The 12,795-nt window shown below is 39.2% G+C and overlaps 2 protein-coding genes across 3 annotated transcripts; one reads left to right on the top strand and one right to left on the bottom strand.

Annotated features, from left to right (window-relative positions):
* Positions 1–1,099: 1,099 nt before the first annotated feature.
* Positions 1,100–5,902, bottom strand: LOC137942071 (uncharacterized). Of its 2 annotated transcripts, none has more exons than XM_068787747.1 (9): positions 5,343–5,902; positions 4,319–4,426; positions 3,853–4,227; positions 3,073–3,208; positions 2,835–2,997; positions 2,264–2,392; positions 1,673–1,867; positions 1,449–1,571; positions 1,100–1,339 (listed from the first exon to the last, which is right to left on the bottom strand). In XM_068787747.1, exons 1-9 carry the CDS (start codon positions 5,533–5,535, stop codon positions 1,244–1,246), a joined length of 1,518 nt encoding a protein of 505 aa, XP_068643848.1. In that variant the 5' UTR covers positions 5,536–5,902; the 3' UTR covers positions 1,100–1,243. The 2 variants fall into 2 exon arrangements, with proteins under 2 accessions (XP_068643848.1, XP_068643849.1); XM_068787748.1 differs by having other exon boundaries at positions 4,346–4,426.
* Positions 5,903–9,790: 3,888 nt separating this feature from the next.
* Positions 9,791–11,261, top strand: LOC137941828 (uncharacterized). Its single transcript, XM_068787418.1, has 2 exons — positions 9,791–10,727; positions 10,913–11,261. The coding sequence occupies exons 1-2, from the start codon at positions 9,981–9,983 to the stop codon at positions 11,018–11,020; spliced, it is 855 nt and encodes a 284-aa protein (XP_068643519.1). The 5' UTR covers positions 9,791–9,980; the 3' UTR covers positions 11,021–11,261.
* Positions 11,262–12,795: the final 1,534 nt, after the last annotated feature.

Here is a 12,795-nt window from a genome sequence, read left to right as displayed (position 1 = left end):
GGAAAATTAACCAAAGAGAGCAGCCGGAGGAGTTGAGAGGCAGGAGAATAATGAACGACGAACCTAGAGATAGATGCCCAAGAGAAGAAGAGAGGCAGAAGGCGACTGGAGGGGTCGAGAGAGGAAAAGCAGTAAGAAAAGAAAGATAAAAGTGGCTGAAAGAGGGGCGTAGAGGCTAAGAGCGAGGGGATTAAAGAGAGAAAATGGTCCCCTCAAAATTGCTTGTGTTTAATGAACACGTTCTCCAATACCTAGGGTTGGGTGCATGCACATGTTCTTTTTTCCTCCAATACTTACTGGAGCAATCGTAACAAATGCAAGTGGTGTTACATCGGTTCCATCAAAATGAACCAGTCTATATAATATATAATTGGTTCTATCCAACTTGATTAAGGGTAATTAACTTCGGAACTCACAATCGCTTGGAATTCTGCATGGGTATAAATTGATTACTGATCCTTTAATGTTCTGCGAGTCATTTAATGCAGCCCTTCAACGAATTGATACTTTCAAATGAGTCTGTCAATCGATTGAAGCTCGTTATTTAGTTTGACAATCAATGATTCGATCTAAGATGTACATCAATTCAATCCCTTTGTATCGATTGATACTGCTTCTGGTCATTAATGACAAGAAGGATTAGCATTCATTGTTTTACCCCACTTATTAATGAACTTTTAAGAATATTTCTTGTTCAATTATCATCGTTGCTTACAAGTTTTTAAATGTTCATCATATTGCCACAAGTTCTGATCAATTTCCTAATTTTTCATTTCATATGTTATTTTCTCACTTCTTCTTAATATTCTTGTTACCTCAGTTTTTACTAATCTCTTTAATAGGATTGAAAATATAGACATGACTTTTACTCCACGCTCGCTTTGCACGGTTCATGTGCGAATCACCATTGGAATCGAGCAGTCAATGCTTCCTTTCGTTGATTATTCCAACAACTAAATACATTACCTGATATAGCGGGGAAAATGATTCTTCTAAGCTACTGCTGGCCAACATATGACCTGCCATGCTCCAGGGAAAGTTTCGCCTTTGTTCATCAGGCTTGAACTAAGCAGACAAATTGAAAAGCAGTCGGTAAAGAATGATCAAAATGTGTCCACAGAAGCTCAAAAGAAAATGACCACATAGTGGGCAAAGGGTAAAAACAATACTACGAAAAAATAAACCGATTATATTTTATTGATTGGTGGCAAACCCACAAAGGGTTTGCTGACATGACACCCAGCTATGTTGCAGCTAGTTGCTGATAATTGGAGTAGTCAATCCCGTTCAATCGTACACAACATAATACCTGCTCAGGCAATTCTTCCAGTTTATTTCCCTGTAAAACAGAAGTCATGTCTGCCAATCAAACCAATAGCCCATGGATTGATCTCAAAACTGTGCGGTACCTCATGGTCCTAACTAAGCTTTTAAAAAGATAGTTTTACCTGAATCGTCAGGCCGATATCCAAGACACAGTGCTTAAGTCTATCTTGGAATGCTTCAAATCCTTTCCTCGAGATATAACTGAATCTATGCATATCGATGTCTATCTCAAAATAGTTTTCTCCCTGCAAAAAATAAAGTAAATAAAATAGTAAGGACAAAAATAAGATAAAAATCGAATCATTTTAAAAAAATATCAAAATAAATAAATAGCAAATGGGCATACCAGGTAAAATTCATGCTGTGGACGAGAAAGAACGGGTTTTTCATTGTAAGCCTGCATAAGCTTTCTTTCAGCTGCACTCAAATGAAGATCCTCCACATTCCCGACTCGCCCCAATATCTTCAATCTCTCTCTAAATGGTACAATAGTATCTACAGGGAAACCCTTGACCCTTTCTACTTCATCATCAATTAACTTCTGCTCGAAACAAGAGAAGAATGAAAATTTCAAAATATACCCATGGATATTTCATGTGGATGCTAAAGAACACCTCATGCAAGATGGTGAACTATCAAGTAAGCAGAACAGAAATGGTTCACAGTCGTTATCAGCATATCACTAAAAGTTAGTTCTTATACTCTATTTTTTTTTTCTGTTGGGCCCCATGAAAATAATTAGAGGTCAAAGAATCACCAGAAAGATTCCAATTACTCAATCAATAGCTTAAGACATTCATGACAATGAAGGTCAAGTTAGATGACTTTCTGTAACACAGTACAGTCTCACAAAAACTAAAATGAAAAATAAACTCATCTACATACACTCCAGAAGCAGAAACATAAAAATTATAATATTCCAGGTCCAAAATCATACTCGGATATTCTCCTGGAAATTAGGTGGAAGTTCTTTCGAGAAACTTTCAGAAATCCGAAAATATAATACAAAGCTCAGGCCTTCCCCATCACTGTCATTCTGGAAGATTGTGGTTGGATAAAGCGGGACCTGGAAAAAATAACATAAGGTTTTAGCATAAAACTTGCCTCCTCATAACAAGACAATGTTAATCAAAATAGAGAGCTTGCTAATCAAGCAGGGATGCAACCAATGGACTTGATTCAGACTAAATCACATGTGAAACTGAAAGAAAAAAAAGGATTCTGTAGCATCAATTATGTGATCCAAAAATGTCATATTAATGCCTGAGTTTTAAATTTTCTCACAATGGCCTATATAGTCAACCTACTTATATATATTTTAACACCTTTTATTTGAGCAAAAGTGTATTTAGTTTTAGTATGAAAAGGTTAGGAATCTGGCTTTCAATGTACACAAGATGCATAAGCCAACCCAGCTCCGGCCTAATGGCTTGACCATGCATTTAAATAAAGACATTATATAGTAAAAATAAAAGTGGAACACACAAAAAAAGTGCATTGGGAATTACCTGAACGTTTACTACAAGGATAGGCGGAAACTTGCCAGATGAATTTGTAACAGGTAGATCCACAAACCTAGCAATGTGATCAATTTTCCGCAGGCACAAGAAGACATCAACCCCAAATGGGTAATATGCAGCATAATTTGGTGCAAAGTCTTTCTTTTTGTCCCTGACAGATAATATATAGATTCAGCAACTTTAGATAAAGATTAAAGAAAATGTTAAAGACATTAACATTCCATACCTAAAGTAATTTTCTCCTCGAACCTTGAATGAACCAGGCTCAACCTGTGACCAGCAATCAAGCATTTTCTTCTCTATTGGGCAGAATGGAACTTGGGTACCTGCTATTGGTCTCTCCAAGAAATTCTTTGTAGAAACTGAATATCAAGACAATGGAAGATCAGGTGAAGTTCATTCCAACCATTAGTTTTAATTGGTCTAAAGCATGGTTTTGCAAACATCAGATTAAACTAACTGTCAGTGGCAATGCGAAAAATGGAAGACATGAGTTAACATGGTTGAGAGCACAGACACAGGCGACAACAGAGATCTTCTCAAACCAAATTTGATTAAGCTTACACAAATGTGAAGGGCTTGAAACAACTAGTTTAATCAAAAGTAAGACTTCTTGAACAAAGGAGCATCAAAATTTATGAGGAACATGGTACAACTAGATTAATCGAAAGTAAGACTTCTTGAACAAAAGGAGCATAGAGATTTCTTAAAACATGAGAAAAGGAACATATTTGGCCTAACAAAAAGTTGTTTTATTGCAGGAGACAAAATATTGTCAATGAACTTACTCATATAAAGAAACACAGATCTAAAAGAAGAAAGATGACAATCACAAGAACAAGTATTACATAAACAGAAACAACATAGGCAATATCTCCAACAGAATGCATTTTAAACTAAGAATTTATTTCATGCGGTGTTCATTGAAGGGTATCTCTAGAATGATTAAAATCCAAGAACAATACCAGAATTAAACCACAGACTTAAAAAAAAGAAGAACACTCACAAAGTGTGGGAGTTGGTTGACCATCCACAGACTTCCATTTGAAGGAAAGCCTTAAGGCAGTCTTTTTCCTCATACTTGGTGGGCTGGGGCTTAGAGCTCTTCTCTTGTCTACTGCAGGGACAACTGGAACCAGACAAGGCAGGCAAGCATTTGGCAGAATGCCACAAGGATCCAATGCCCCCACTTCCCCTCTGTTTGTAACTTCATCCACGGAAACACTGCTTCGATTTTCATCAAGGACTACAGGGGGATTTATTTTATTACCAGAGTCACTACAATTATCAAGTTTTCCATTAGAATCCTCATGATTTGAATCTTTTAGAGATGAAACACTGGAGACTGATGCGCCTTCAAAACCATTTAGGGATAATGTATCTGCAAAATTGTAAGATAACTTACTTGAGTGACCAGGATATTTGCGTCAAATGCACCAAACCTGAAAGGAAAGGAATGTCTCAGACAATACATTGTTTTCTGCTATTAACATAATTACCATCTGGAATGCTAAGGTAATCATCATCGCAGTCCGACTCGAATATTGCTATTGAATCGAACCATGCTTCCTCACTACTTCCTGCCAATGCAATCATGAGATAAAGAAAATCAGAGGAAAAGAGAAGTCAATGAATCTCAGGTTATTCTATGACTTCAAAAGAAACAGAAAAGTACTCAAAAGAAAAAGCACCCCTGAGCAAAGTACTTGAAGCACAAAACTAAGCAACAGAGCAAACTCAAAAATGTGCAAGCTGACAATCAGTCAAGAGAACCCACTGAAGGAGTTACGGATGCAAAGCTGACATTCTGGACTGTTTGACCAGAACAAATTCATTTGCAGTCAGAAAAGTAAAAATGAAGTAAATTATATAAAGGGAGCAAAAAGAACAAGATACTGAAGAAAAGAACAGATAACAGTCAAAATGTTAAATTAAATTTAACTTCACCATCAGGGAACATAAACAACCAACTGTGCGCCTCTGTTAATGCACCTGACGCCTTATCTATCTTGAAATGCATTCCCATTAATAATACAAGTTTTCAAAGAGGGAAAAAACATCCTTAACCTGAAAAATACAGGATCAATGACCCAGCTTGCTTTAATCACAAACCCCAAAGAGAAATCATGAGCCCATCCACGAGGTTTTAACATCTCAAAGCACAAGAAATCATAAAGCGTTTCATTCCCACACAAACCAAGAGTGCAAAGCCGCGGTTATAGATGCACAGTCCACGATTTCCAATTCTTTATGGGATGTAAGTACCAATTGCCACACTGCCTTTTCTGCCAGGAGCGAGGCATGGCCGCTGATTACCATTTTCCTACTATAAATTGAACCAGCTAAACCCAGTGGCACAGTGCCAAATACGCAGACTCCGGCCAAATTAACTAACTTTCCGGATGAGATTACGGACCAAATCCCAGTAAAAACCATCCCATAGATGAAAGAAAATGCCAAAATTAGAACGGCGTAAGGAGAATAAAAAAGCACAACCTTGGAAAGTAGGATTGATGTGAGCATGATCCGGTGTTCCCTGGACGCCAATTCTGTCCGTAGGATCCGAAATGACAACCTTGGTAGATGGAACCCGTTGTCTCCTGATCAAACGCCTCCGCTTACGTGCCGGAGCCGAAGAATTCGACTTCCGCCCGACGCACAGTTCCGGCCTCGAAACACAGCCTCCCATTTCCCTTCGCCCCAAGAAGAAAATGTTAAGCGATAAATTCCAAAGGTAAATCAAATGCAGAAACCCCAATCCGCATCGGATTTCAGAAATCACACTAGTGCTATCTCTCCTCCGCCCACCACCCAGCACCAGCACAAGCACCAGCACCAAACCCCTCCGCGTTTGGTTGCTCACTCTCAAATCTCAATAAACCAAACAGAAGACAGTAGTAGATGGAGCAGAGGAAGATGAAATTGGAAGAGAAGAAAAGAGATGATGCGCACGTAAGCAGTTATTGGAACCGGGAGATTTAGAAATGAGGAAGTGGACAGAGAAATAGTTGTGCAACTTCCAAGTCTTTAAAATTCAGACCTAGGCTGGTCCCAAAAAATAAAAAGTCAATAATAAACGCCCCTTTTGACAGCAGTTCTCTGCGTACGGCGTCTTGCTCCAGACTCCAGCATGGGTCCCGCTGTACACAGACTGCCGACACGTGTACGACCCGATGAGCAGTTTCCTCCGCTCTTCGTTGCGTTTTAAGGTCTTGGCGCTAGTCTGCCGGCAGCTCCGATGTCTCTTTCTCTGATCATAGCTCTAATAATCGACAACGGATGGAACTGAGGATCCAGGGGATGAGCGTAACGATACATATCGGCCGATAGACCCGTTATATCAGACACTCTCGTCAGTTGGAATTATTCCGGCTTTTGGTGGCCTGAAATCTTTATTCTGCCTTGTGCTTAGTGGAGAGGCGTTTTCTTAATTTGAGCATGATTCTTCTTTTTCCTGCTCACCTAACTCACCTACTCACCACCCAATCTCCCGGACTGAAGTAAATCTGTAATGATTGAGACCCCACCATAGGTATCTGGTGCAGAGGAAGAGTGCTCGTGTGGCTCTGCCATGCCGTAAAGGTCCTGAAAGATGAGTCTCTGTTGACTTACCTGCAAATGTCTATTGGGGTTTATGGCTTCTTCTCATCTCAATCGACCAACGCTGGAGACGGTGAAATCTTAAACGCAGTGACATAAAGCCCTCATCTACAAAGGAGTCTCTCCGATCAGTACCCTCTTGATTATTCTTCCTTTGGAAACAATGAAAAAGGGTCCGTAATCCGTATCATTTTTGTGTAAAAAGCTGCGTTCTTTGCAATTGAGCCGAATCCGTCAGCACCAATCCCCACTTCCAGAATTCGGAGGCGGAAAGATGAGCAAAACGGAGGCAATAGAATAAATGTTTGTCAATGCTGCGTACGGCGTTAATATCACTGACGACCAATCAACAGAAGCACTTTTTTGAGGGGAAAAAGTAGTTGGATCGCCTCTTGAGCATTAACGATTTTATTAATGGCAGCCAAAGGGAAAGAACCAAAAAAAGGAACCCTTTTCTCAGTTGATGGAAAAGGCGAGACGAGAAACACGCCACTCCCTTCATGGAAAAAATAATTTGACCGCCAAGACGCTATCAATCGTCTAACAAATATGAACAAAAGGTGGTCTTTCCTCTTCACGATCATCAGAACAAGACGAGAGAGAGTGGCAACATTTCTTTTCTGTCTTATGCTGGAGGATGAAAACAGAACATACGCGTTGTATTTGTGTTTATGTGTCGCAGGAACGGTTTGATGATTCCAGGCTCGAGAGAGATCGGCAGCCAGCGATGAGCCAGAAGAAAGGAGAAGAATGGTCGACCGCTTGATTTGCTCGCCGTATACAGACGACGGGGGTCCTCGATTCAAAGTTGGCACTTGGTGTTTATAAATTGAAATCTAGCCGTCGTGTCTCATACCGGACACATATCAGATAGATATGTCAGGCCAAACGAGTACAACAAATCCAACAAAATTCGAAAAGAATATAAAAATTAACCCATGTCACTACAAATAAGTGCATTGCCATGAATGAAAATTAAAAAATCCCCAGTCTAATGGCTAACTTTTAACGTTTACTCCCCCGAGTCAAAATGCACGAATTTTGAATTTGTTTGTTTGCCCCTTTAAGTTGTTCTATTTTAAAATTCTACTTTGATTTTTCTTCTTTGCTCTTCAAATTTTATCCCCCCTTGGATTGTTATGTGCCCACTCTGATTTCATATGCCTTGAGATTTTTATCCCCCACTTTTTAGAGAAAAAGGGCTAGAAATTTATTAAAACTCCCTATCTCTTTCAAATTCTCTTGGAAATCTTAAGGAAAAAGTTGTCTCTCCATATTCTAAGGGTCTAAGTTTTCTTTAGTTTTGTATTTTTAGTGTTTTTGTTATAATGCTAATCTCGAGCCTATTAATTTAGGTAGGCGAGTTTTCTAGAGCTAGAATTTGGCCACTTAATCTCAAAGAGAGATTTGTAATCATGTATTTGAGCATACATGTAATTTAAAAGAGAGTTAGAATCTTTTTTGTGTAAATTTGTGCTAATTGAGCCATTGGTGGAATTTTCTCAAGGGTTCCTAAGTAGTGACAACATCGATTACAAAAATTCCTTGTCTCTGTATGGTGTGTATTTGATATTTACTTTACTTGCATTTGATTTTTCATTCAAGCACTAAAAGTTTTAAGTGTAAAATTCTCAATTCACCCACCTCTTGAGTAGCCACTTGAAGGGTGTTATTATTAGGGGTGGGCATCAAATTGAGTTTCACGGGGAACCGGCCTAACCCAAAAACTTGATTCAAACACTAAAAGTTTTAATTGTAAAATTCTCAATTCACCTTCCTCTTGAGTAGCCAGGTGTTATTATTAGGGGTGGGCACTAGATCGGGTTTCACGGGGAGCCCGACTTGGCCTGACCCAAAAACTTGATTCAAGCACTAAAAGTTTTATTTGTAAAATTCTCAATTCACTCTCCTCTTGAGTAGCCACATGAAGGGTGTTATTATTAGGGGTGGGCACCAGATCAGGTTTCATGGGGAACCTGATTTGGCCAAACCCAAAAACTTGGCAAAGGGTTTTGCATTTCACCTTATAGGTTGGGGATGGGGGCGAAAGAAAAACCCAAAATGCGGCGTTTTATAATTGTAATGCCCTTTAGAAAATATACGAATGACATATATTTGAATGATTTAGTAATGTAATTTTATAAGTTTCTTAAGGATAATTAAGAAATAAATAAATTTTATAAAGTAATTTGTACTCAAAGGATAATGCTTAATGACTTATATAAGTAGAATTTGATGTTGTATGATTTCAAGGATTTTTATAGTTTTTACAGGTTTATAGATTTTTTTAATGGACCATTGTCTTATGGATCTGATGAATGGGGAAGGATGGGCCGAGGATTGATCAGGATGTGGAGGATAATGCATGGGGCAGGTCCCTAATCAAAACATGGGGCAGGGCCATACGGCCCATACCCCCTCAGCCTAGCACTTAGCCCATTCTTAGTTCCTCAATGGAGAAGAAAATTGAGGATAATCCATACCAAACAACCCTTTTTAAATACCTACAAGTAACAAGTGGATGTTGGGACTTCCCATCAATCTCCTTAAAATTTCTTTCATTGACTTAATGTCATATGCCGAGACCAGCGCAGAGGGCGGATTGGGTCCTTGACAATTGAAAGTTGATTAGCCAATGCAAGCTGGCGGCATGGGTTGGCTTTTCTAACCGAGAGAAGTATGAAATAACTTTTCTTCTTCAGTCTTGTTCTTTACTTAATCCAGTTGGTTGAAACTCCCATCCCTAACGGTAAACTTACATAACTGATTACACCATCGTCATGGTCCCGCTCCACACTACGAGCTGCGGGTTCCCTCGATGGTGGATAAATTGAGCTGAATGGATTAAAAAACTGTTCAAGGGACTGAGATTTTAACAAAAGCGAGCATCTTTCGTTGCCTAGAGAGGATTAACCAATGACCCGGCCGCACCGTCAAACCTAACATCTTTCGCTTTCTCTTTACCCCAGTTCTTCTTCTTCTTTCTCTAGCCAATTGGCCTCTGCTCCCTGTCAAATCATTCTAATTCATTTCCACAAGCAACCGACGCTCGCTCCGGTTCCAAGAATCTCCCTCTGGAAACATGCATCCCTGTAGCACTCAATCCATTTATTTCTGTTCCTGTTTCTTAACCCTGCTTGTTTGGGAGCCAAAGGAGAAAAGGACCCCTGCAAATATATATCACCAGGGAATAATGCATAATGAAATATCTAGCAAGCCCTCGGGAAAAAGGGGAAAGGAAGGATGTCCTCTACAGTGGGTGGGTCCCCGGGGACCATCTCGCTTTCGTTAGCTTTTGCGAGGATAAGCCTCCCAATGTTTACCGTCTTCTTTGGAGACTCTTTCCTCCATGAACAACAACAGGACAGATGAAAGGGCTGCTGATACCACCAAAGTCTTCCAAACCCCCATGAAAAACTCATTCCTTAATCCAATAATTCAATCTTCCCCTGTCCGTGAATAAAATCGTAGCTGTTGCCGGTTTCATGTTTCATTCCTCTTTCGTTGCTTCCCTTTTGAAGAACCTTCATTTCCATGGAGAAAGCTTCGGTTGAGATGGAGTGGGAGGAGTGGGAGATCCTCCCCTCAGATGGGCTCCCTGAATTCCCCAAGCCGCCGGTCTTCCAACCTAACGGGATTTTTGAGACGAACTATTTCGGCTGCCCTTCCCCAACTTCCTGTAATTGTCCCAAATCGGTAGACAAGTCGAATCATTCAGGGGATGTGAAGTTGCCAATTCAGTTGGGATCGGCAGGACAGGATTCCGATGGGGATTTCGTTAAAGAGATCCCAGAAGTTCCTGTCGTGGACATCAGAATGATCCCGCCGGTGATCTTGGAAAAGATCAAGCCCAGTTTCGCAGGGGAGCAGGATAGCTTCTCCCAAGTCTTCTTCAAAAAAGTGGAGACTGAATTCGACGACATGAAAATAGGCTCACCAAAGTCTGCTTCCGAAGGACTCAAGCCTCATCTCGAGATGGGTCCGATTCAATTCGAGGATAAAGAAGATGTGACTTCAGATAGAAATTTTGAATACAAGACCTCCAAGATAGCTGGTCAAGAGCAAAGAGATGAACACGTGAAGTCAGAAAATAAACAGAAGAGCTGTTCGGGTGGCGATGGTTTTACCATTTGGAAGTGGAGGATCACTGGGGTAGGAGCTCTCTGCTCTATAGGAGTCGCTGCTGCTACCTTATGCATATTCATAATTGGAAGCCGGCACAGGCACAAACAACAGCATCAGAATCAAAAGCTTAAGTTTCAGATCTACTCGGATGACAAGGTAGACTTTACTACAATCTTTTTATTTCCCTATTCAGATTCGCTTACTCGCCATTACCAGTCACCAAGAGCTTACTACCAGTTTTTATTGGATTCCAAAATCCAACGTGTTCGCGTAGATTAAAAGAAATGATGATCATGATTTTACTCATTTGTGAGGGAGTTCACCAAAACGTTTTGATGCAGAGGATCAAGCATGTTGTTCATCACGCCACCAAACTGAACCAGGCACTCAGAGGGGTTCCCCTGGCAAGAGCAGATATTACATTTGGTGGTTACTATAATGGAATATAGCCTCACTTCGGCTATTTCTCGTTATGAAAAGAATCCGCCACGCTCAACAAGACAGACATTTGGAATACCTATGTAAATAAAATTTCCTTTCATGTCATAAATATGCAACTCTCCTTGTGTATATCCTTTCCCATTATACGTACTCCTCCTCAGATTCCACTGTGAAGAACTAAAGTTGCTACTTGTGACACAGTTGTAATTGCCTTGTTGAGAGGTGATATAAAGGACTTTTTTTGGATAATTGTGCTTTGTTATGATGGAATTGTGTCATACATGTTGTGGATCGTGCTAGCAAGAAAAAGCAGGAAATACAACCTGATCAGGGCCAGTTGTAGAAGAAAGACGCCATTGGAGATTGTAATACAGCTTGATAAGGCTACTAAAGCTTCCGACTTGGGAAGGAATAATGGATGCAGAGTTTTAAATGAATTTTACTTAGTTCAACCAAAAATTATTGCGTGCTACATTGAAAACCCAATATTTCCAAGAGCCAAGTCAAAAGTCAATTTGACATATTTTAAAAGGTCCCATCTGCTTCTAAAATATTTAAAAAAAATAAGTTGAACTTTGCAATGCCTCCATATGCCCAAACAAGGTAAAAAATAATAAAATATTGACTCGAGAAACCAAAGGCAAGTCTCAATGAGTCCAAATGGGGAAAGAGATAACTATCAATCTCCAAACATTTATTTGTAAGAATTGTAATATTCCAAGGTTCAATTCTCTTAGATTTGAGTTTAGTGAGAGAAGAAGAGAAGCAAGTTTGAGAAGAAGAAGAAGAAGGTAAGGTAACCAGGTGAGTCTTAAATTTTAGGGTTTCATACTTAAAAAATTTAGGGTTGTAGGGGAGAAGGAAGAAAGAAAGATAAGAAGACAAAAGGAGAAGAAGAGACTAAGAGAAAGGTGAATGAGTGGAGAACATTAGGGTTTCAATAAGAGGAGCTTGTGTATGACATGAGTCCTCACCAATCCATCTTATTAACAATGATAAGTTTGATACACAAGAGACTAAAATACCCTTATACATTATAGTGAATAAAAACTCCATAAAACACAATAATTACAAGTTATGCTATTCTGTAACTTTTAATACTTCTTCAACATTCTCCCCCAAACAAGTAATAGCAAGTGGAATAACTGCTATTCCCTTCGTGAAAATATCCGCTAGTTGATTTTTGGAGATAATATATTTTATAAATATGACACTAGCTTGTAGTTTCTCCCAAACAAAATGGCAATCAATTACGATGTGCTTTGTTCTATTATGAAAGACTGGATTGGCTGCAATATTAATAGTTGCTTGGTTGTTACTATGAAGTTGCATGGGCTTGGTTTGGAAAACCAAAGTTCTTCCATCAAGTGACTTGAGCCACAACAACTCACTCACTGTATGTGCTATGGCTCTACATTCTACATCATCACTTGATCTAGCTACAATACTTTGTTTCTTGATCCTTCAAGTGATCAAGTACCCTCCTATTATAGTGCAATAACCCAAAGTAGATTTTTTATCATCAAGTGAACTAACCCAATATATGTTTGCAAACCTTCAATATTATTGTGCCTGTGACATTTCTATAACAATCCTTGACTTGATTTTTCTTTAAATATCAAAGGATTCTTCCTAATGTCAACCAATGAGACTGTTGTGATTAATGCATAAACTGGTTGATAACAGAAACAAAGTAAGATAAATGTGAGTCTTATAACTATGACATAAATAAGTTTCCAACTAAATGTTGGAAAGTTCCAATATGCACATTATCTCTATATTC

Source organism: Aristolochia californica, unplaced genomic scaffold, assembly GCF_029961685.1.
Source record: "Aristolochia californica isolate CCGP_79_NKW_82.1479 unplaced genomic scaffold, dmAriCali1.0.hap1 SCAF_9, whole genome shotgun sequence".
In the NCBI taxonomy this organism is placed as follows: domain Eukaryota; kingdom Viridiplantae; phylum Streptophyta; class Magnoliopsida; order Piperales; family Aristolochiaceae; genus Aristolochia; species Aristolochia californica.
The sequence above is the reverse complement of the archived record's forward strand: the minus strand, read 5'-3'. Positions and strand labels throughout refer to the sequence as shown.

Excerpts from the sequence above, each read along its gene's own strand:
- LOC137942071 (XM_068787747.1), bottom strand. The coding sequence starts at position 5,535 with ATGGGAGGCTGTGTTTCGAGGCCGGAACTGTGCGTCGGGCGGAAGTCG. Across the intron at positions 1,868-2,263 it reads ATTTCCAGGAGAATATCCGA|AAGTTAATTGATGATGAAGT; the intron begins GTATGATTTTGG and ends TGTTTCGAGCAG. Across the intron at positions 1,340-1,448 it reads ATATCGGCCTGACGATTCAG|GGAAATAAACTGGAAGAATT; the intron begins GTAAAACTATCT and ends TCTGTTTTACAG.
- LOC137941828 (XM_068787418.1), top strand. The coding sequence starts at position 9,981 with ATGGAGAAAGCTTCGGTTGAGATGGAGTGGGAGGAGTGGGAGATCCTC. Across the intron at positions 10,728-10,912 it reads AGATCTACTCGGATGACAAG|AGGATCAAGCATGTTGTTCA; the intron begins GTAGACTTTACT and ends GTTTTGATGCAG.